The 25,009-nt window shown below is 37.4% G+C and overlaps 2 protein-coding genes and 3 non-coding genes across 9 annotated transcripts in view; 2 read left to right on the plus strand and 3 right to left on the minus strand.

Moving 5' to 3' along the window:
- LOC138695722 (zinc finger protein 180-like) overlaps positions 1-4,023 on the minus strand; it is a 42,115-nt gene extending 38,092 nt beyond the window's left edge. For both annotated transcript variants that reach the window (XM_069819847.1, XM_069819846.1), the window contains exons 1-2: positions 3,959-4,023; positions 2,082-2,164 (exon numbers count right to left, since the gene is read on the minus strand). The gene's annotated coding sequence lies outside the window, so the exon portion shown is untranslated. The remainder of the gene's footprint in view (positions 1-2,081; positions 2,165-3,958) is intronic.
- Positions 4,024-6,145: 2,122 nt separating this feature from the next.
- Positions 6,146-6,217, minus strand: TRNAS-GGA (transfer RNA serine (anticodon GGA)). Its single transcript has one exon. It is a non-coding gene; the product is annotated as a tRNA-Ser (tRNA).
- Positions 6,218-6,929: 712 nt separating this feature from the next.
- TRNAS-GGA (transfer RNA serine (anticodon GGA)) lies at positions 6,930-7,001 on the plus strand. The gene has a single exon. It is a non-coding gene; the product is annotated as a tRNA-Ser (tRNA).
- Positions 7,002-7,311: 310 nt separating this feature from the next.
- On the plus strand, positions 7,312-7,383 carry TRNAS-GGA (transfer RNA serine (anticodon GGA)). Its single transcript has one exon. It is a non-coding gene; the product is annotated as a tRNA-Ser (tRNA).
- A 2,118-nt stretch (positions 7,384-9,501) lies between these two features.
- On the minus strand, positions 9,502-19,715 carry LOC138695725 (oocyte zinc finger protein XlCOF6.1-like). 4 transcript variants are annotated; one of them, XM_069819855.1, is made up of 6 exons: positions 19,639-19,715; positions 18,189-18,444; positions 15,108-15,212; positions 13,729-13,811; positions 12,447-12,522; positions 9,502-12,342 (listed from the first exon to the last, which is right to left on the minus strand). In XM_069819855.1, exons 2-6 carry the CDS (start codon positions 18,297-18,299, stop codon positions 11,698-11,700), a joined length of 1,020 nt encoding a protein of 339 aa, XP_069675956.1. In that variant the 5' UTR covers positions 18,300-18,444; positions 19,639-19,715; the 3' UTR covers positions 9,502-11,697. The 4 variants fall into 4 exon arrangements, with proteins under 4 accessions (XP_069675956.1, XP_069675955.1, XP_069675954.1 ...); XM_069819854.1 differs by lacking the exon at positions 19,639-19,715 and adding an exon at positions 19,488-19,614; XM_069819853.1 differs by lacking the exon at positions 19,639-19,715 and having other exon boundaries at positions 18,189-19,629.
- Between the last annotated feature and the right edge of the window lie 5,294 nt (positions 19,716-25,009).

The raw sequence follows: 25,009 nt of genomic DNA on the forward strand, positions 1-25,009 counted from the left end.
TGTGTGGTGCGCTGTGATAGCGAAACCCATTATCTGTCCAATATTATTCGACATCAGCAACACAGCTGTATGCACGTATACATGACCTTCTTAGATGAATTTTACTCCCACCTAACAGAAAAGGAGCGTAATTATTGCTTAGGTGAAGCAACATCTCACACATCTGAGAGGTCACACGTATTCATCAGATGTTCACTGAAGAGCGTACTGTGAGCTAAGATTTATCGACATGTAATTTTTATTTATGGGGTACTTGAAGGGGAAAGTGTACGAGCAGAATCCGCATATTATTGATGAACTGAATGATAACATGAGGATTAGCATCCGCACTATCACCCGTGATGAATTGGCACGTGTCTATATGAACCTGTTCAGACATGCACAGAAGTGTCTAGAAGTTGATGGAGGGCACTTTCAAAATGTATTAAGAAGGTTATACTAAAAGCCAGGTTATGAACCGACTAAACCGGAAGCAACGTTCTGTTGATCTCTTTCTGAGCTCTGTTGCCACATAGTGGGGCGAGATTCAAAGCGTGTTCAGCGTTTGTCACCAATATGTTTAAAATAACTACTGTATATAGTTCTCGATAACAATACCTACAATATTAGTAATTAAAATTACTGTTTTTAAGAAAGCACGAGCTAATGACGCTGATCCGAAATGCGACTCGTAATGCACGAGGTACTACTAATGAACTGGCAACACTGTCTCCGTGATTCCGTTGCCAGATTTTCGTTAGCAGACGACATTTTCACGCGAGGTCCAATGGAAAGCTCCGTTCTCGTTCTCCCCTCCATCCCCCACACTCAACGTGTCATCACTGCACAGGCTACCCCTCTAACCCGCACTTTCCTCTCGCCCATCCAACTACTTCCTGTTTCGTCGGTTCGTAACCTGGCTTTTAGTATAGTAGAGGATACATTCACTTATTCATGTTATACCATTTCTTTGAAAGAAAGTTTGTTTCAAATCAAATAAGATGAGATAGGCCGGTTTTGGTTCAAACAAAAGCTGACATCCTTTGCTGCAGGAAGACCCAGTGCACAATGTGGGAGAATGAGAATCGGACCACACGGCCAAATCCCGCAGCTCCCAGTCACTCTATCAACTGAGGTAGCAGGACAACCAAAATATTGAACAATGAGGGACTGGTTGGAGTAGTAGATCAAGAAATTTGATACCTTATCTTCAGTTGACATTCCATAGCTCTGAGACTATAATTAAGATGAGCTAATCATTAAAAGGCCAGAGAATAGCATACCATTAGGTGCGCCATACCATACCACATTATCTGAAACTAAAAAAATTTAATATCGTCATGATACCAAGATACCAAGCTGTCAGGTTTCTTGTGAGAAATAACAAGCACAAAGCGAAAAATACGCAAACCACGACAGGCGTCACTGTATAACACTGACCACATGAATTCCGTCATTATACTTAAAGTGTCAAAACAGTGACCTCAATACACTTCAACAAAACTCGTACAATAGTCTGTGAACTAAGATCAGTATTACATTATATTTCGCTTTGCAAATATGGAGGTCAAATTAGATACAGTAACAACAAGTTGAAATCAGAATTAGAGAGATGTGCTGTCTCGTAATACAAAGCCTCATGCAAGTTGCTGGCAGTAGGCTGTTCAGCATATACAAATAGTAACTGACAGAATAACTGACAGAATACGTGGACTGTTTTGTCCACAGGATGCAGGTCACACAAACTTCACTTGCCATATGTACAAATAAATTTACAGCAAAAGCTTCCATACAATTTGAAGTGCCAATTCTTAGCTATTACAAAGTAAGGAAGTGTTTAGCAACACAAAGAAAGGAAAGTCAATTACTAAATATTCAATAGTCTAATAATGGATGTCAGTTTCAGAATTTATTCGTTTGGTTGTGTCATGTACTTCTGAATAGCTTTGCATGTGTCTGATCCATCACTAATGCTACTAACTGACAATGGCTTTGCAGATCATACTACGTTCTGGTAACACTCAATCACTGAATTTCTACGCAATCATATAACTGCAGAAGCGATATCAAGCAGAGATTAAAGACATCCACACCACACTCACCTCTGAGTCAAGACTTCAGATTCTTCCTCCTTTATTTCCAGCTTAATCTCCTCTTTTACATGAAGCAGGCGATGAGTCTCATCCTGAGAATCATAAATATAACGAACAAGGTCAATGCTTGACAGGCTGAATCCAATTACAGAGTCATCGTCAAAGCTGTGCGACACTGAAGTTTGTACTGTTGTAGCAATATTCATGTTAAATCACACTCCACCAGCTGTAGAAACATGGGGAAGGAGACAACATTTAGCTTCTACAGTTCCAGGATACACATTTACCACTACCGACCGATGAAGTAGAAGCAGGTGACGAACAGTTAATAAGAGGTAAAATGACAAATAGAAACTGTAACAGAAATAAAGTAAAGTCAATCAAGGATAAAGATAGTGAACGAAACTACCTACTAAGAGATAGGCATCAACAAAGATTAAATTTTCCTAAAATTAGAAAAACTAATTATTAACTAAATAAGATAAGAAGACAATTTTTGAAAATAAGATAGAATAACGTCAAGGTTTTAAAATAATAAAAAAAAAATTGAAATTAGAGAATTAATGAAGTTATTAATGTATTCCGATAGCTATATTAATAAGTAAAGGTTCAGAAGATAATTTGACTTTATAAATAGGTTAACTACTATATTTTAATTTCAATAAGAATGCATTTATAATAAATTTATTAGTCATCATAATAGCAATGAATCGAAAATGAGTGCATGCGATACAATGATGCGATACAATGATGAAACTAAATTGAGGTTGATTATGTAAGCAACTTGTCAAGTTTGTGTTTAAACAGGTATGCGGTAGTTTTCATAGAAGTTACGCAAACGATTCTGCTGACAAGAAAATAGTGCAAGAGTAAAGATTAACCTACATGTGGAATGTACCGATTCAGCTAGTTCAGGCTCATGGCTTACAGTATGTCGACATCTGCTCACCAATTTGAAATAATAACTTATTATGTAAAATAAGACCTAAAAATTACAATTAAATACTGGATAAATAGAGTAACAGGAAAGATTGATTTACACTTGTTTATTGTAGAGTTAAAATTAAAAAAGTATTAAAAATATTTATGGTAGTAAATTGTGAAAAGGAGCAGGTACGAGTAAATATGGTTTAAAGTCTAAATGGTTATTACGATTGGTTTAAACATGCACTAAAACCAGACGTAAGTGCAAGTTTGAACTAATAAATTGTTGAGATTTGCGATAAATTAATTAGTTTAGGAAATTGTATATTTATTATGTATAACTACTTTTGTATATAGTTCTTTTTGTTAAATTATTAAGTTTTGTACTTTTGTGAACTAATATCAATAAATCTATCACTATCACTATCACATTTACCACTAATGAAGAAGAACAGCAGATCTCGATGTAAAGTTTGAGGATGAGATATCCTGGAGTTAGTGTCCTGCACTGAATATTAATAGCAAACCAATAATGGGCCAGCACGTCACTGAATTAAGCCACACCCAAGCATAGACTACGCGTCCACCCTGTGGAGTAACGGTTAGCGCGTCTGGTCGCGAAACCAGGTGGCCCGGGTTCGAATGCTGGTCGGAGCAAGCTATCTGCTTGAGATATTTTCCGGGGTTTTATCTCAACCTAATTTGAGCAAATTCTGAGTAAAAAACACGCACACACACAGCAGGGCTAATAACTCTGTATCAATACATACTGAGAATAAAGTTACAAGTTTTGAAAGCTCTTTTCCAACAGAAAGTAAAACAGTCCATCACACTACTGATAAGTTACTGAAGGCTTTTTAACCAATGTGAGTGGGGCTTTTTGGGATGTAGCTTTTTGACAAAAGGGAACACAGGATGAGTATTAATGCAGTTGGGGAGGAACAATGAGTAGCATCACTTACCTCAGGTTCGCAGTTTACAAAAGCAAATGAAAGTTGCTCTGGAGATTCCTCCAACTTTACATTCCACTTGACGTCATTGCGCTCCACTACTGCCCCCTGCTGTGCAAAAGAGAAACAATTCATTCAAGAATGGCTGAATATTTTAAATTAACATTTTATAACAAGAGATAGTGAACTGAACTGCTTGTGGATTGTAATTAGGAAACTAAGAAAATGAACTACAGACTGCGTTAATTACAACCTAACCATATCATTCCATATCAAACAACGAAAACAATTATAGATTAAAAATAATCAAAGTCAGCAGCTTTCAAGTAATGCATATAAAATAAAGAACAGAGACATAAAAAGCAATAAAATTGTATCAGAAACACTCAACAACATCAACATTAAAAAACTCATTAATATCATGAAAGGGTTTGTTGATCAACCAACCAGAGACAAGTCTGTTAAAAGATTTCCTTTCCAGATGAAAACAAGTGTCGGAAAGTTATTTGCAATTTTTAAAGAAATAATAATATAATTATTCATTCTTTTGGTTAGCCTACACTTAGGTATATCAAAAAGATCATGGTTTCTGGTGTTGTATAGGTGAACATCATTCCCATTGGTGAATTATCTTTGACAAAATATAGGGCTTGATAAATATACAGTTATGTTACAGTCGTTATTTTTTCATTCACAACGGTCTGCACTGTGCCTTCATTCATGAATGTGTTATGATTCTAATAGCTTTCTTTTATAACACAACAACCTTATTAATATGAGTAGCCTACTATTACCCCATAAAAGTAGTCCGTAAGAAAGTATACTATGGAAATAAGAAAAATAGACAACTCTAATGTAATTCTTCGGAACATACGTTTTCAAATTTCGCAGAAGAAATATTACTCTTGACAATTTTCTACAGCCAAAATCAATATGGTATGCCCAGGTAAGTGTGGTGTCCGCAGTAATAGCAAGAAGTTTGAAGTTACTAAATAACAGAGATGCACTTCTACTTTCTTTTAGAAGAAATTTATTGGAACTGAACCATTTCATGGCTTCATTAAAAACTGAATTAGTAAGAGTTTTCAATTCATTAATATCACTTTGACTTGTCAAAAAAGTGGCATCATCAGCGAATACCATAGAATAAGCACAGACATTGCACATCAAATCACTGACCATTATTAAAAACAAAATAGGACCCAACACTGATCTTTGAGTTTTTATTTTAGTTGGTTATTTAACGACGCAGGCAAGTGGCTTAACCGACTGAGCCACACCGGTGGCTTGATCCTTGAGGCACACCATATTTTACATTCATGAGCTTAGATTTATTGCCATCAATGAAGACACACTGCTGACGGTTACTTAAATAAGACACAAGTAATTTCGATTCATTCCTTCCAGTACGATAATATTTTTATTTTTCTAATATAGCATAATGCGAAACACAGTCGAAAGCTTTACTTAAATCACAAAATGTAGCAGAGCTAAATTTGTGGTCCTCAAGAGCTTCTAAAAATATGACTAATAATACTAATAACAGGTTTGGTTGTATTAGAATTAGATCTGAATCCATATTGAGAATTAGAAAACATGTTATTAGATTCAAAGTATTCACAAATTTGATTTTTTATTACAGTTTCAAATATTGTAGCAAAAACAGGAATAAGCGAAATTGGCCTATAGCTACTGGGTTGCATATTGTTGCCCTTTTTAAAAATGGGAATCACCTTGGAAATGTTTAAAGCATCATGAAATACGGCAGTCCTAAGACAATCATTAATACAAGCAACACATCGAATTATTTGTTTCATATACTTATTCCTTCTGTTGGTGCAGTGCTGCAGAAACTTTCCGTTAAATTTGATTAGCTCACGCCGGTTTTATTCTGCAGCACTGCCAACTTCCCGCTTAATAAATCTTCAACACTAATCGACAACTTCACATTTCATAATCATCCTTCACAAAAAAACGACATAAAATAAAACGCATTTCATGCGATACATTTAATTCTAATTCCTTGAACTGATTTCGTAGTATAAATGCAATACAGCTGATTCGTAATAATGCTACTGCTTCAGAAGGGGATGAAATAGGAGCCTACCTTAGTAACACTACACGTGTCTTCCTAATTTATTTTGTGATAATTGACAGAAATGCAGAAGATGAGAGAGAGATGGAACGGAGAAAAATTCTCTCCGGCGCCGGGATTTGAACCCGGGTTTTCAGCTCTCCGTGCTGATGCTTTAACCACTAAGCCACGCCGGATACAATCCCGACACCGTTGAGAATCGTCTCAGATTAAGCTCCATCTCTTGGGTTCCCTCTAGTGGCCGCCCTCTGCACTACGTCATAGATGTCTATGCACGCAGGACCGAAGTCCATACATGTGTAGAGGTGCACTCAGATGAGTGACTGGTTGGCCGGGGTCCGACGGTATGGGCGCCGTCTTTAAATCACAAAGTGATTTATTACGCATATCATATTTATTTTGATGTACCGAAGTACATATGATATTTCCATGCAGATATTCTGCTTTCTCAGATGATGAGAGAGAGATGGAACGGAGAAAAATTCTCTCCGGCGCCGGGATTTGAACCCGGCGTGGCTTAGTGGTTAAAGCATCAGCACGGAGAGCTGAAAACCCGGGTTCAAATCCCGGCGCCGGAGAGAATTTTTCTCCGTTCCATCTCTCTCTCATCATCTGAGAAAGCAGAATATCTGCATGGAAATATCATATGTACTTCGGTACATCAAAATAAATATGATATGCGTAATAAATCACTTTGTGATTTAAAGACGGCGCCCATACCGTCGGACCCCGGCCAACCAGTCACTCATCTGAGTGCACCTCTACACATGTATGGACTTCGGTCCTGCGTGCATAGACATCTATGACGTAGTGCAGAGGGCGGCCACTAGAGGGAACCCAAGAGATGGAGCTTAATCTGAGACGATTCTCAACGGTGTCGGGATTGTATCCGGCGTGGCTTAGTGGTTAAAGCATCAGCACGGAGAGCTGAAAACCCGGGTTCAAATCCCGGCGCCGGAGAGAATTTTTCTCCGTTCCATCTCTCTCTCATCATCTGAGAAAGCAGAATATCTGCATGGAAATATCATATGTACTTCGGTACATCAAAATAAATATGATATGCGTAATAAATCACTTTGTGATTTAAAGACGGCGCCCATACCGTCGGACCCCGGCCAACCAGTCACTCATCTGAGTGCACCTCTACACATGTATGGACTTCGGTCCTGCGTGCATAGACATCTATGACGTAGTGCAGAGGGCGGCCACTAGAGGGAACCCAAGAGATGGAGCTTAATCTGAGACGATTCTCAACGGTGTCGGGATTGTATCCGGCGTGGCTTAGTGGTTAAAGCATCAGCACGGAGAGCTGAAAACCCGGGTTCAAATCCCGGCGCCGGAGAGAATTTTTCTCCGTTCCATCTCTCTCTCATCATCTGAGAAAGCAGAATATCTGCATGGAAATATCATATGTACTTCGGTACATCAAAATAAAAAGAAATGCAGAAGGCAACATTGTGTAGAGAGAAGGAAGAGTTTCAAGTAGAGAACCATTTTTAACCAATATTTTCATTTTATTACTCATTACTTGTAGCCATCAGCGGATCAAGTCTTTATCTGCAATCTAAAAACTAATTTCCCACAGAGGATAAATTTCAGAACACGGATTCCTTCCTTTCCCTCTTACTCCAAAATTCCAACCCTGTACACACAAAATAAATTTTTGACACTGAAAAGTGCCTTTTCGTAAGCATGATGATGCGTATTCGTCAAACGCAGACAAATCTGCTCTTTTTAGTATTTTAAGATATAATTGTCAGTGAGGAATCCTAATACTGAAATTTCTAACCGAAAAGTAATGACATGCGCCAAGACTATGTCACAATACAATAAATGCAGCGAGCAGTACACGATTCTAGTCGCTCTGAGGGTGGAATATGAGTTTTAGAAAAGTAATAAAGTCGTTCTGGTAAAATTACAGTGTAACAATCCCCCAATGAGCATGACTAGAGGAAAAGAATAATTGAAGGTTATGCACATTACTGATTAATCTTTCCACACTTACATGTGGTAAAAGATTAGCCTCTTCTGCATCTGCGTTTGATTGATGGTCTTCGGGTTCCGCCTTGATAACATCCATAATTGAAAGAAGTCTAATAAAATTAGCTATATCCCGTTTGTAGAATAATGGAAATGCTCTTCATACAACTGTACATGTGGTCTGCTTTAATTCAATACAAAACTATGCGTTGTTCACAGCTTCACTACAACGTGAATTGTACTATTGTAATCATGAAGTGCAAAAACTGACTACAAATAGGCCTACTTTGTTTTCCCAGCTGACATCTTTATTTGGCACCGACAAACACACGAACTGCTTTACGAAATGTCTGTGGATATTGGCAGTAGTAGGCCAGCGTAAATCAAAGTATCATTTGCTGCGTAACTGCATTACAGTCACAACTCAATATTCGAACACAAATTGTGATCATTAGGAGCAGAACAGTGTGCTATTGTACAGATCAGACTGTGGAAAATCCACAAGGATAACATACCGAACAGTTTCAAATAAAGTCGAAACCGCTTCACTTATAATTCACAATGACGAAGAAACAACATTTGTATATTAAATGTGATCAATGCTGTAAGATAATTAAGTTCAAACAATTAATGTAACAATACACAGAGATACTCCAAAAATTACGAATAATCAATTAATAAAAATAATCGCCAACTTATGATTCAGATGGCCATGACTCTATACTGATAATAAATAAATCTGTAACCAAAATTTTCCTGGTAATTTTCTTTTTTCAAAAAATAATTGGTGTTAAAATGTATAATTAATGTATCCTGAGTTGTCTGTCTGGATGTTTGTTACCATTTCCTGCGATAATGGCCGAACCGATTTCTATGAAAATTGGAATATAAATTAAGTTCGTTCTAACTTAGATTTTAGGCAATATGGCATTAAAAATAATTGATTTTAAAGTGTTATAAGGGGGCCTGAATTGAATAAATCGAAATATCTCGCTTATTACTGATTTTAATGAAAAATGTTACGTAACAAAAATTTCTTTAAAATGGTTTCCGATAAGTTTTATTCTATGCAAAATGTAACACTGATATTTAACGAGATACACAAATTTTAAAATACAGTAACTACGTTTTATCAGTGCTGCCTCAGACTCGTAGACTATTATAAAATAAGAACAAATGACTCTGTCTATTTAAGGCGTCGTTGCACATGACAAACGGAGAATATTATTCATTTAACACTATTTTTATATTGATATAATTGTTTTCTATGATGGGAATATATAAATGTTTATCAATATTAATACACAGAGAATGTTTGTGTGTTTGTATGAAGTAATCTCAGAAGCTACTCAATCGATATGGATAATTCCTTCAGTACGGTATTTGAAAGTGTTTCTCTAGATGGATGTAATGCTACAGGGTGGCACAAGGAAAGGGGAAATTTTGAATTAACGTAAATGGTACGTATAAACACAATACAAACATTATTTATTGATGGAAGTGGATGTACATAATATGCTATTTATGTCGCCATTATTACAGAATGTCACTTGCCATGTTACTTCTTGAAGATGACATCGAAAAGATGTGCTCCATTTCGGCATACACATTCTGATAACCTGGTGAGGAAACTTGCCTGTCAAATATGCAAATCCACTACCGTCCTTGTTGAGTGCCATGACAAAATTCTTCATCAGCCCAAGTCTTATGTGTAAGGGAGGAAGAAGAATCTGATCACGCTGAACCAATCATGTTTCTTTTACATTACTTTCCCCAGAACATATTCCTGCCGCTTGTCCCACCGTTGTACCACATAATGGTTTTCTGTAGCATGGCGCGCGCGCGCACACACACACACACACACACACACACACACACACACACACACACACACACACACACACACAAACATTTTGTGAAGTCCTCTTCCAAACCAATGACTTTAAGGCCACCACATACCTTCCAACAATGAGCCCCATATTTTAAAATATGCACAGTCATAGCCATATGTTCATAACTTCCTTGAAGACCTACGGAATGGAAAATCGGAACAGATGAAAATTCATTACAATTATGAAGTAAGAATGCTTTTAAGCTAAACTTAGATGAAGCTGTGAACAATCGCCAGTCATTTGGATTATGCTCAACCCCTAGTTCACGCATTACACCATTAACATCTACACAGAAACATGTTCTCACATAAGTTACATCACGTTTATGAAGGAAATAATATTACTTTACAACCCATTAGAAGTGCCAGACTGGTTTCTACCTGGGGTTATGTCTTTGCCGTGTCTACTTCTAGAAGAAAAGACAGATTTATTACCGGTATTCTGACAACAGGTTGGATGGTATAACAAACAACACATTTTCATCTTTACATTTTGTAAGTATGTAAGTAATCGTGTAGGAAAACGGTAGCCAACATATGACACACATGTTACCAGGTGACACGCGAACTTGTTTTCCATATAAAATACCTAAAAAAATCTAAAAACTGTGACGTGATGTAACATTTTACGCATTGTTTTCAGAATCTACGCGTAAAAGTGCACTAAAAACATGTTTTATATTCACGGGATAAATTTCATGTTGGGTAGTGTTACCTTTCATTGTTTTAATGGAGGAATGGCAGAAAAAAGAAGTATAAAGAAAATAATAATTTTTATTGTTGTAAATTGAAAAATCATTTACTCAGAAACGACTTTACATACAAGGCGTCCACACCTGTGGAGTAACGGTCAGCGCGTCTGGCCGCGAAACCAGGTGGCCCGGGTTCGAATCCCGGTCGGGGCAAGTTACCTGGTTGAGGTTTTTTCCGGAGTTTTCCCTCAACCCAATACGAGCAAATGCTGGGTAACTTTCGGTGCTGGACCCTGGACTCATTTCACTGGCATTATCACCTTCATTTCATTCAGACGCTAAATAACCTAGATGTTGATACAGCGTCGTAAAATAACCCAATAAAATAAAAAAAAAATTCTAGGCTGAAATGTCCTGCGCTAAAGTAAATTATATAGACCTTGAAAATGGATTTATATTTTAAAATGTTTAATTCCAGTGTGAAAATGTGATTAATCACGTAACATTTTTATAAGACAAAGTGAACGTTTGAGGATATCACATTGTACTTGTGTAACTGATAAAGTAGTATTTTTATTGGACTCGTTTCCTCAAATATGTTTGTGACATGGGGGGAAAGTTTGAAATGTGCGAGATTAAAACTTGTTTTAATAGGTGTTCCTAACCGTTGACAATAGCAAATTTTCTTTTTCAATGGATTTTTCTTTCTGCCATGCCTATACTAAAACAATTAACGACAATTTTTTCCGTGGCCAGCTAACAAGTCGCCAACATTTCTTTATCACAGTGCAAAGGCCATTAGTTCGTGTTCGAGAGAAGCAGAGGAAAAAATATTTTATATATTCATCTTTATACGCGAAAATCATGCAAACAGTACAACCCAGTATCCGTAATTAAAGGCCCTCACGGTGTGCATTCAAGAGCGCATCACAATATTGTTCAATGTAGATTTTAAGTAATCTTTTGCCAGTTTAAGGACGCAGGGAAGAGCAGGGTGACAACACTCGCCACGAATATTGCATTTCAAGGTATTTCAGCTCATGTGGGTACATAAATTATTTGCAAGTATTCCCAATTGAGCAAAACTTTTCCCTCATTTATCACACTCAAATATCTTCTCACATTTTTGCGTTTGTGCATGGATTGTTAGTTTCTCTAATCGTGAAAAAAATTTGCCACAAAATTCGCATTTGAATGGTATTTGCCTAGTGTGAGTATGTGCATGACTTTTAAGATTTCCTGCTTGTGAGAAGCATTTCCCGCATACAACGCATCTGAACAACTTCTCGCCTGTGTGGGTGCGTTCGTGTGTTTTAAGATGTCCAGTCTGTAGGAAGCACTTTCCACACACCTCACATTTGAATGGTTTCTCGCCCGTGTGAGAACGTACATGAGATTTTAGGTGCGCCGATTGCGAGAAACGTTTCGCACAGAAATCGCATTTGTACAGCAGCAGCCCCGCGTGCGAACGTTTATGCCTCTTGAGGTGCTCTGGCTTCGAGAAGCAACTTCCACAGACGTCGCACTTGAAAGGCTTCTCCCCTGTGTGCGTTCGCACGTGACATTTCAGATATCCAGACCGCGGAAAACATTTGCCACAGACACTGCATCTAAATGGCTTCTCGCCGGTGTGGGTCCATATATGTCTTTTAAGATGACCCAGTTGTGTTGAATACTTCCCACAGATGTCGCACTTAAATTTCTTATCGCTGTCGTGTGTGCGGATAGTGTGCAGCTCCTGTAACAGTTTGCCACAGAATGAATTTTTATCCGCATGACATGCAAACTGCTTAGCAATTATTTGCCATTCGGTTGTGGTTTAATTACTGGACTTTAACTTACAGGATTCTCAGGCGCAACACAATTTCTAGGTGTGAGTTTCACCCGTGGCGATTCAAGTTCGTCATTATGCAAAACGCTGTAAACAAAACATCCCACGAGTCATGACCACGAACATCACAACAGTAGCAAGAATCAACATGAAGTCATAAAATACAAACAATGAAAATATGTTTTATAAGCTACTAAAGTGCACGGTAGGCCAGCTTTCATATCATCGGATCTAATATGAGATTCGAACCAAGCTCACATTGTTTTCGTCCACAGGTACTCCAACTGAGAGAATGCTCTGTGCACCACAAGGCATGCTGGAATGTTCCTTAAAGAGACAAATCCCAATGCACCAAGCAGTATTCAATTTAGAATCTCCGATTCCGTAGTCAGCTACTCAACCAACTGATGTACCCGGGCACCCATATAACTCTAAACAATGAAAAATGGATGACGACTATTCCAGTGTATGACGTTAAGAAATTTGGTTTTATAACGCTAGTTGGCATTTCACAGATCTGACTATAGAAATAAGACGGGAGTATAAAGCAAAAGACAGTCGGCCATGCAACTTGGTGGGCCATACAAAGCTCCATAATGGGGATGTAACCATGACACAAGCAGCACAGATGTCAATCCTGTACTGTTCAATAACGTTCAGAAATAAATTGCAGGATGTTACAATTCAGTCAAAAGTTACATAGAAATTATGCGAATGTTGAAATCATGACTTGCAACTCCTGAGCCCGGAAGAATTTTACTGCTTCTTCCTGCTATTACCTGATTTGAAGTCACACATAATTACATTCCTGCCGTAACAGAAATCGGCCAAGTGATGAAAGGAATTTCAAAATGAAATGTGAGCATCTTACAAAAAAAAAAGAAAAATAAGTAATTATCAATCAATCCAAACGTTTTCCACAAATTGACATTTCCACTGAGTTTTGTGGAATGAATGTTAGCCTCTGGCTATTTAATTTCCAGACAACATGTTAGACAGGAACAGCAAATTGTTCAGTGCAGCTATCGATTGTGAACATGTCAGACTTTTTGTGATCAGCAGGGAGATGTAAGTGTTTATAGCCAAACAGGACGTCACAATATTGGCCACATGAGTGTAATAAATAAACATCAAGTGTGGAAATTTACAGCTACATATGCAAAAATAAAATCCGTTTTACATGTACAACAGGTGTTCTTTTTTTATATCTCACGGTAAAATTCATTATTGATTTGCTACGTAATCATTTGACTGAAATCAAGCATAAATCGGACACACGTACACCACACTCACCTCTCAGCCAAGACTTCAGATCCTTCTTCCTCTACTTCCAGCTTAGCCTCCTCTTTTAGTTTAAGCACGTCAAATTCCTCCTGCTGAAAAAATATTTAATATAACACGCAAGAGTAATACGGACACTTTGAAAGGTCATGACATACTTATAACTATGAATATTGTGTGAGTGTGGTCATGACGTTGCAGTTTGTAGTTGTTAGGGCAAAAAGATATACTAGAAATCAGGCTGGATATTGAGCAACTTGATATCTGAAGCATCAGAAATAATAAGAGGAACTGAGATGGACCATATTCTACCTTCAAGGAAAGATCCAAGGATTCCAGTCGGTATATAATCAGTTTAAACACACATCATGTCAAATACATCTACCAGTGATGAAGAAAATACACAAAAGTAGATCTAATTTAAGACATTGAGAATGCTATCAACTCAACGCAATGTAGACATTCTTGTGTTTCACTGGAAAAGATATTCATAAGGAATGATAATTTGCATGAATGAAAAACATTTTGTAATATTGCTAAATTTTTAAAGTAAAAATTATTTAATTTGTATTCAACTTTCCACTTACGAAATACCTTAAACTATCCTTAATACAGAATCGGCATTCAGTCCTGAAGTAGCTTACATGGTACTTTTAAGAATGGGTCTTGCCCAGCACAAGAAATCATGGACTGACTGTGTGAACATCATCTACTGGAATCTATGAGAAAATACAACGAAGTTTAAAAAATGTATTAGATGTTGGATGATATCAGTGGAAATATCTTGTCTATATCTCTGAAAAACATTCTCCATATCTATGTCTTTAATATTTTAGCGACGCTGTATCAGCTACTACGTAATTTACCATTGTTGAAAATGGTGTTGACGAGGTATATTGGTCAGATGACACTGGAGTTGCCTGACGTTGGGATTACATTTTTCGAAAGAAACTTAAACAGGTAATGAGATGAAGTGGGAAACGAAGCAATGCCTCCCGCTCTTCTGGGTCAGCAGACAAATGTGCTACAAGAATTTGAAGAAGAGGAGGCAATGAAGTAAGGCCTGGACAAGCCGTAAGTATTAGGTTATTGGAACTTTACAATTATTAGATATTTCTCCGGAGGAAAACTACTTGTCATGTGCAGCAATGCTAGTAAGTGTGATCAACTTACTGAAAATAAGGTTACAAGTTTCGAAAGCTCTTTTCCTAACAGTAAATATCAACCAAAGTCCATGACACCAAATAAAGTTGTAATATGCCACTAATACTAACAGTCCAATGCCGTAACGTGAAGCATTATTAGTAAGACATAACGGGGAGTTTCCTGACAAATGAGAACGAAAGATAAACGTGAGGACAAATTAGGAGGGACCAATCAGCACCACTCACCTCAGGCTCACACTTGAGCACAGGAAACTTAATAGGCTCTGGAGATTCCTCAACCTTCACTTCCCATTTGAGATCTGGGTCGTTGCACTCCACTGATGTCTCTTGCTGAGGAATACACAGACGACATAAGTATGAGAAACACTATTATTATTATTATTATTATTATTATTATTATTATTATTAGTAGTAGTAGTAGTAGTAGTAGTATTGGGTGTACATGTCTTGATAATAATAATAATAATAATAATAGATGGGAAGATAATATTAAAATGGATTTGAGGGAGGTAGGATATGATGGTAGAGACTGGATTAATCTGGCTCAGGATAGGGACCAATGGCGGGCTTATGTGAGGGCGGCAATGAACCTACGGGTTCCTTAAAAGCCAGTAAGTAAGTAAGTAAGTAATAATAATAATAATAATAATAACAACAATAATAATAATAGAGATTTATTTAACCTGGCAAAGTTAAGGCCATATGGTCTTCTGTAACATTCAACCAGGAATAAAACTATGATAAAAAACACTAGTAATTTACTAAATACAGGACAAAGAAACTGAAGTAGATAATCATAATCTTTCCTCTTTTTCATATTCGATAGTCTTTCTTTTTATCTATTCTTAAAACTGTTACATATGAGAGCTTAAACAACAAATTAGTAGAGATGAGACATAATATATGTATAGGCATATATATATATATATATATATATATACGACAGCATATAGAAAGAAAGGAAAATGCATAAGAAAATGTGAAAAGTGTATAAACAAAGTACAAAAATATGGGATGATGATAATAATAATATTAATAATAATAATAATAATAATAATAATAATAATAAAGTGCAAAGCACACAATGAACAGATTATCTATTAGGTTCACATAGCAAGGAAACTTATGATTTTAAGCAGCTAAAGATAGACATACCATATCGGGAAATGTGATGAATCAGAAACAGATAAAAAATAAATATCACTAGAATATAAAAAATTTAGTGAATACATGGAAACATGCAAAACAACCCTTATTACAATAGTAAGTTAGTTTGGCAACTCGTCATAAGATAATTTTCTAACTTGGATTTGAAAGATTTCAAGGTTTGGCAGCCTTTTATTTCAGGTGGCAGAGAGTTCCAGTGACGAGAGGTAGCAACAGTGACAGATGAGGAATACAGATATCATGTGAGGAGTAGAAATACTAGTGTGTTAATCGAGTTGTGATCGAGTATTAATATTATGATAGCGAGAGAGAGTATGGAAACGGTTCAATAAATAAGAGGGGGATGAAGTATGTATAATTCGATATAAGAGAGAAAGCGAGTGCAGATTTCTTTTTTCAAGTAACCCAAGCCATGATAACTTCTCGAAAGAAGGTGAGATATGATCAATACGTAAAGAAGATACTCAGAGCCATGCGGGACTCGAACCCTCGCCTGTGTGAGATCTTGAGTCCACCTCAGTACCCTTCGAGCTACAGCTGTGAGATTTCGAGCAAATGACAGGAAAGCAAAACGTTCATAGTTATAATCAGAAATGGTGCCACGGTATATACTGTACTAACCTGTATGCAACTGGGTAGGGCCTACGTTTGTTTAAGCTAGTGATCCGCAATGTGTTCAAGCACATTTCAGCTTGTCTGAGTGAGTGGGTAGATAGTGATCGATAACTTTATATTTTAGATTTAATTCCTTCAGCTGATTTTGCAATTTTGTAATGAAAATGGAGCACAAATTATTCAACAAAAAATTACGGTTTCAGGTTTTAATTAAATGTAAGTTAAAAGATTCATAACTCTGCATGTGTGGAAGTAATTGGTTTAGTGACAGTTGACAGAGGGAAACTGACAGAAAAAGCGAGAGAGGAGGAGAGGGGAAGAACGTCTGAGTGCAGAGCCATCTTTTATCAAATATTTCCATTTTCTTCCTCATTACTAACAACTAGATATTTAACAGAAATTTAATGACATGCGCCATAATGGGCGAAAGATAAGCAACGCGCAATACAGGAGTTTTGTTGCTTATCAGATGCGGAAAAACGTGCGTTGGGGTAGTCCTGGTGATTTTGGAAGCGAAAATGGTACAATTTCTTGTGGAGATGGATTTCAGAAGTTAAGGATTTTTTTTGGGAAATATGTCAAGTGAAGGAAACTATTCGGAAATGTAGTAAATTACGTGTGAAATGAGAGATGTGTTGTAATGGAAGTGCAAACGTTGTGCTTTCTAATGAAGGAGAGGAACGCAGGCACATAAAACACACGATAGGCTATGATGTAATGCGAAGAACGTAAACTTGTATTACTTCAATAACTAATGGAATACAGTGAAGTATGACAAATAATAATGAAAAAGACACAAAATTCCCATACTGTAACTTCCGTTTCCACGTCGGCCATTACGTTGACAATATCGCTAAACAAAAATCACAAGGCTTTGAAAATCCTGCAGAGATTTCTATGCGCAAGGCATAATAAAAACCTAAACTAACCGAATCTAACCTGTCACAGATTGGTATCTGCAAGGCATAGCTTGAGTGTAGCCTACATTAGTGTAAACTTTCGTAATGTCACCAAAGTTATGTTGGTATTAGAGAGGAGACAGCTGAAGGTATGGAAGCGATGTGGAAAGGGAAGTATCTCACGGCTCGTTCAACGAAATGTCGGGTTAAGCATATCTCAAATACAATATAGTGTGTAATGATATAACCACTCAATCAACATGCACTGACCGATAAATTATGAAGTTTATATTTTATTTATTTATCGCAGCTTCCTCAAATTAGAGGCTGCCATTAGACATAGCATACAAAACAATACAAGAACAAATAGATGATGACAGCTAAAAGAGTAAGAAAAAAGGCAAACAAATAAACAAACAATGGCAGTTTACAGAAGAAAAAAAAATGTCAAGTAAAGAATCAATGAAAGCTAAGAAGGAAAAAGAAAAATGATAATTTTGCGTCAATTTTTTCCATACACTGAATTAGAGTCCATATACGTGGTTCCGTAAAAGTTTGACTGACTCTCTAATTGTGAGGAGGGCCAGTTCATTCAGAAAAGATTTGTGCAGTCCTAGGGTCTTACTGAAGAATCTCTCCTCTTCACACTCACATGTGGTGAATAATTTGCCTCTTCTGTATTTGCACCATCGTTTGATTTTACAGCCAACGGGCCGTCCTTCTTGATAACCTCCATCACAACTCAAGGAACAGCGTCAGATAATTACCTATTTGATGTTTCTTGGAGGTTGGAAATGCTATTAATTCCACTGCAACATGATCCCTGCTTTAAATTAATGAGAAGCCTATACAATGCCGATTGCTTTTTGGGTCAGTTCAACCTGAAATATAACAGTGATCATAAACTGCAATAGCCGACTACAAATACTTCCTTTCCGCACCGTCATCTTCAATTCCCACAGATATACGTTACGAAATACTTAGCGAAATGTTTGTGGACATAGTACTCCAGGTTGTTAATGTCTTTTATAGACCTCACAATGACAATGAAGCATTTAAGATGCGGAACAAGTGAAGAGTTACACAATTTTTGGAGAGATGAGGTGAAGGCAGACTTCTCCATATATTACCTGACATTTACCTTACACTTGGGGAAAAATTTGGAAAAACCCGAGCAGATAATCACCCCAAGCGGGATCTAACTGAAGTCTGAATCAGCAGCCGGCTGAGCTAAGCTAGAGGTTCTAAAAAAAAACTAGTTAATTTTCAAGCATAAACAATACATTAGCTAACTATACAGAATAGGCCTATATCACATACAGCAAGATGAGATACAAACCCCCAGCCACATCCACTGCGTGCATTATAGTCCAATCATTGAATTGTTTTTGCTTTTAAATTGAATTAACTTACTTCCTATGTATTGCATTTTACAGCACAATTGGTGAATAATCGTTTGGGTTTGTAAATTCAATAATTTGATTGCCTATGTACTGTATATTTTCAGTACAGCTACCAATGTAGGTCGCTGATCCGAAGCTGCGCGCGCACTTCGGTTGAATCCCCGTTTGGTCTGATTGGAGTTTCTCCTGAGGCTTTCCCCAGCCGTAGGGCGGATTCAGGGTGGTCTATGGCCTCACTTCACTTCATCCCTGTTTGGTCCGATTACCTGGTTGGGTTTTTTTCCGAGATTTTCCCAAATCATAAGGCAAATGCCAGGTAATCTGTTCGCGAATCCTCGGCCTCATCTCATTAAATCCCGCCAAAAAATTGTAATTCTAATCTCACTACATCTCGCCAAAAAATTGTAATTGCAATCTTGTAAAATTTTGACTTGTTCCACATCTTAAAGCTTCACTGCTAATTTAAACTCTGGGAATACAATAAATGAAATGAAATGAAAAGCAGACACAATAAGCCTCACGCTGCAGTGCACGCCTTCGGGTCCCTCCTACGTAAAAAAACATCTTAATACTTATGTACACAAACGAAACACAGTGACGAAGATACAGACTTCTGGTACTGAATACGATCAATTTTGTACCATTACTAAGGTCAAAAATACGTAAACTAACATTCAGTAGGCATTGCAGAAAGTAAATCGAACGAAATTAAGGGAGCCGTGAAAAAACAATACACCACGGTACTAGTCTCTTCTGCTATCAAGGAGACTGTGGAACAACTGTTTTTTTTTTTTTTGTTTAATTAACGACATTTATGGTTTTACGTTATGGTTTACCACCAAATTCAAGTAAATACACATTGTTGTCAATATTAAGAGCAATGTGGTTGAAGGTTGAAGTAAACCCTGGAAAAAACAACAACCTGGTAACATTTCCTAAGAAACGGAAACTGCAAAAACATGGGTCCGCTCGTTGCACTGTCACACACGCTAACCGTTACTTCACAACAGTGTACAATTTTTTGTCAACATTGTACATATTTTTTCATGAAAAATGACTTGCAAAATACTCCTTTATCGGTACACATATCAATCTTACTAGGTACTGACAAATTTAGCCTTCTCGACGTGGTAAATTAGAGAAGGATTTTAAGGTGTTGCACCTTTCCATTTCATACAGACAGGTCAGGATATGTATTTGGGTCATGAAATGAAACGAAATAAATGCAACTTATTGCAACTTTTTTGCATCATTTCATGAGATTGCTACATTTCTCCACATTTTCCCACCTTTTTCATGCTAAAGCACTTTTCTCTGCATTTTTTTAATGATTGGACAGAAAAATAGATATTTTCTCTCTTCTTAAACAGCCTTTTTAAATCTGGTTTAATCACAAGTCAACAATAGTCAATAAATATCAAAATATAACTTATGTAGGCCTAAACCATATCGCAGCAACAAATGTGAAACTGATAAGGATATTGACTGCACCGTGTTTGTGAAAATGACAGCAGGTAAATGCCTTCATTGCTGCCTTGAGAAAGCCCGCAGTCGTCAAGTTACTGCGCTCCACCTTCCACAATCCCTGTCACAAGGTGGGTTACTTGGATAAGATGCTCAGTTTTCTTGTGCAAAAACTTTGATAAATTCAAATGCTTCATATGCCCTAGATTCAACGGACGCAGCAGCCATCAAACAGGCCCAACAATTAGCGTACTCAACAAAGGCCTAGAGTTGGAACTTTTTGCAGTACAGGGCTAGAAGAATTTGCCTGGTGAGATCCAGAGTTTGGAAGAACAGTGGAAGAAGTTGACGAGTGTTAGGGACCATCTGCTGGATTTGCCAAAGTCAAATTCGAATTAAATTTAAAGGACATTCACGTATCTTATTTTTATTAAGCTACCCATTCGAAGTGGAAGCCATGTATTGCCAGGCGTGTGGTCACATGCCTCAGATCGTAGGATGCCCTCTTCCAGTCGTGTGATGTCATCGCATGTGTGGTGTAGAAATCGTCCCAGATCTGGTTTTTCTTGCTTCTTAGCTCCGATCGTAGTGTCACATGTTGTTCTGTTGCCGGTAGTAGCAGTTGGTGGCGCAGGTCCTCTATGTAAAAGGTCTCTCTGGCGAGCTCATAAGCTAGGCGTGATGGGGAAAATTTGGAGATGCAGAGTATCCTTTTCAGGTATGTTGCCTTGACTTTTTCTATTTGGTTAAGACTGCTTCTATTTAGATCTTCCCAGATGATCTCCAGACCGTATGTAATTATGGGGTTGATTTTTGTTTTGAAGAGCTTGATGGCTGTGTTGAGCGAGAGCTTGTTGATATTATGTATGTCCTGCAAAACCAAAAGCTACCATGATCCAAACCCCATGTGTGTATGTGATCTTTGCGAGTGTTTCTGTGACAGATACCATGTACTTACGTGCAAACAAAGGAAAGAATCACTGACACAATTCTGTAGTGAGTGAACGGCAAGACCAATGTGTCAGATTAAGTAATTTGTGCTACAGTGACATCTATGCACATTTGTGCGCAATTCTCTCTTTATTATTAAGCTACCCATTTAATAGTTTAAGAGCAGTACCATTATCAGTAGCTAGTTAAATTGTTTCATTTTCTTCTTTCACATATCCTGATTATTTATTACAGGGATGCATAGTTTTGGCTTTCCCAAGATTTTAATTAATTCTAATCAGAGACTAGAAATGAGGACCATACATAGCACTGTGTTTAGCCAACTGTCTTTGGATTTACTTCATCCATACGTAGTACGTGAAACAGAAATTTAAATTATTAATTCTAAAGTGAAGCACAAACTGTCAGACAGACATGACCTTGCAACGTACCATCTGTGTTGCAGTGCTGACTAGCTACCAGAAATAAAAATCCTTCTATACTCTTATTTAAAAAATGGAGTATATTCATACGCTTTTAAAATACCAACTACAAATATATTGGAGTGGTGTAGCAAAAATATCACCGATTCAATGCAGGCACCATGTTCTACATGCAACACCCACCCCAAACTATTTAGAGGATCACATCTGACGATATGACATAGTGGGAGGAATGGCAGGCAACTCAAATGACCATATCCCCTCTTCACCACTTACGAGACGCTTATGCATGCTGAAATGGCATTTCCTCATTTTGACGGAACGGTTATACCGCTGTGACTCGGTCCCCAGAGCCTCGTTTGTTAAAACAGGTTGCACCACGGGAAGGTAAGGATGGGATTTGAGTAGGAGAGGTTATGGAATGCACTTCACTACTCCTTGCAACCCACAAGAAGTTGACACCATCTATTCGACACTCCAAATTCTCTTACTTTCAATAAGCTATTGATTCTGCTTACAAAGCACTGAATTTGTTATAAGAAATTTGAGAACTGTTAATAATCCTGCAGTCCTGACGCTACTATACAACAGTTTAGTTCAAAGTAAATTAGAATGTGCCTCAATCATATGAGACCCAATGCATCAAGATCAACATGTAGTTGAAATTATTGAAAATAAATTTTTAAGATATATGTACTCTAAATCGTTTAAACTTTCTCGCCCTTTCGGACACCAACACTGCAGCTAACATCAATGTTTAATATGGAATCCCTCCAACATAGGAGATCAGTATTTCTCAAGAGAATACTCACAAAGAAAATCGATTCTTCAGATATATTGAAATGAATTCCCTTTTATGCTCCATTTGTTAAGTCGCAAAAAAAAGTAATTCTCGATATTCCTAGATCAAAGATAGTAAGTCATAAAAATTCACCCCTAATCAAATTGCTGTTCCTTTATAATAAGTTAAATAATTACAACGATACTGATTTATTTTCAGGAACAGATGATATATTTAAGAAACACATTAATGGAAATTTGGTTAATTAAGAAGATATTTCTCTCTCTGTTTATATTCGTATCATACAGTTTACTCATTTATATGTTATAGTCATAATACTCTGCTGCAAATATAAATTAGTTTTGCATTATTAAGTATTTTCTTGTAAGATAAAATTGTTAAGAACGTGCTTTTATGGACAGTAATGCCTGTGTAATTTCAAATTAGACACACAAACAGATATTCAGTGATTCTAAAGCAGCCATTATTGTTGTAACAACCAATCTGTGAATTAAAACTAGAAAAAGTACATTTTTTAAACACTATACTCCATGAGATGAACCTTACTAAAAGTGTTGGCTTTCAATGAGTACTGGCAATGAAGCTACTGATCATTTGGTAAGAAGGGAAGTGATATCTTACAAAACCCTGTATCAAATTTGTAATTTCCAACACTTAAAAGATTAATTCACTCAACATTTAAATATAACCCTATTAACAAGCTATTGCTAACAATAGAAGACGAAAGAAAAAAGGAAAGATAGTAGAATGCTGGGTTTACAGTGGAAAACCTGCCGTTGGGTAGAATAGTACTGTATGAATGAACAGATGGCAGTGTCTCAATGTAAAACAAAATACAATTCCTGAGTTTTTATTCAAAGAAAAGTGCTGTTTCATTTTTGTGCTTGTTTACAGCACATAAAAGTTTGTGAAAATCTTTTACAAAATTGCAATTATTTCTTCACTATTTTGACCAATGCGGTCTTCACAAAGAAACGGAAGAGAATCACATTCATCGATGTCGGGCACTCTCCTGTGAACCACTGTGTATGAGAAATATTGCAGAGCTATAGAGTTCATGGCTATGTTGCCTAAAACTCAGCATCAGTTAACATCAGTGAATACCAACCACGTTCTTCTTAAGCTACATTGCTGAATTTGAACAGTGATGGCTCTAGAACTATTCAGCAAATGACTTGATTCTTAATACAGAGATAGTTTCATGGTTAAAAACATGCGACAACCATGAAACTGCAACAAACTGCACCCAGAACTTAACCAGAGCTATGGTACTGACAATACTAATGAATAAATGAGAAAGTTATCCAATATTTCCACTTCAATTGCTTGGGGAAAAATCTCGAAAAAAACCCGAACCGTTCGTTTCATAGTGAAGAAGTGGACTTGGATTTTTCGTTAGACACATCCATAGGTCTAACTCATTACCAAAGTACGTAATTCGTGGAAGGTGTTCTTTGGCGGAAACACCACTGACAGACACGGAATTTTAAAGATTATTCGCCCGTGTGTTCTAATAATGTCTGCATTTCCGACAGTTATCGTATTACAGCTTACTTTCGCCCGTGTGCATCCGTCTGTGTCTCCCCAGAGTTCCGTATTGTGAGAAACATTTGCCGCAGATGTTGCACTTCAGCGGTTTCACACCCGTGTGAGTTCGTTTATGAAGTTTGAGCGTTCCAGAATGTGAAAAACATTTCCCACAGACTTTGCACTCAAATGGCCTCTCGCCGGTATGCGACCGTGCATGATTCCTCAGCTTGCAAGGCCTCGTGAAGCCTTTCCCACAGGTATCGCACATAAAAGGCTTCTCCCCAGTATGCGTGCGTGCATGGATCGTCAGCGCCCCCGACTGAGAGAAACATTTCCCGCAGACCCAGCACTGGAATTCCTTCTCGCCGGTGTGCGTGCGTCCATGGCTTCTGAGATATCCCGGCTGAGAGAAACATTTCCCACAGTCATCGCATTTGAAGAGTTTCTCGTCTGTGTGCGTACGTACATGGCTTTTAAGATATCCCGGCTGTGAGAAACATTTCCCACAGATATCGCATTTGAAAAGCTTCTCAGAAGTATGCGTGCGCGCATGGATTTTGAGCGTCCCGGATCGCAAGAAGCATTTCCCGCAGTCGTCGCATTTGAAGTGTTTTTCGCCCGTGTGTGTGCGCACATGACATTTCAGATGTGCTGTCTGTAAGAAACATTTCCCACAGGTGTCACATTGGAACTTTCTATTGCCGACGTGTGTACGGACGTGCACTTGTGTTTCAAAGGAAGTGTTTCCAGGTCTTGAGAGAGTCAGCAGCGGCTTTTCAAGCTCTTCATTGTTTAAAGTGCTGTAACCAAAAGCAAAAGGTTATGGCAAAAACCAATCTGCATGGCCAGAAGCTCACTGGCATTTTATGTTACA

This window comes from Periplaneta americana, chromosome 3 (genome assembly GCF_040183065.1).
Source record: "Periplaneta americana isolate PAMFEO1 chromosome 3, P.americana_PAMFEO1_priV1, whole genome shotgun sequence".
Lineage (NCBI taxonomy): Eukaryota > Metazoa > Arthropoda > Insecta > Blattodea > Blattidae > Periplaneta > Periplaneta americana.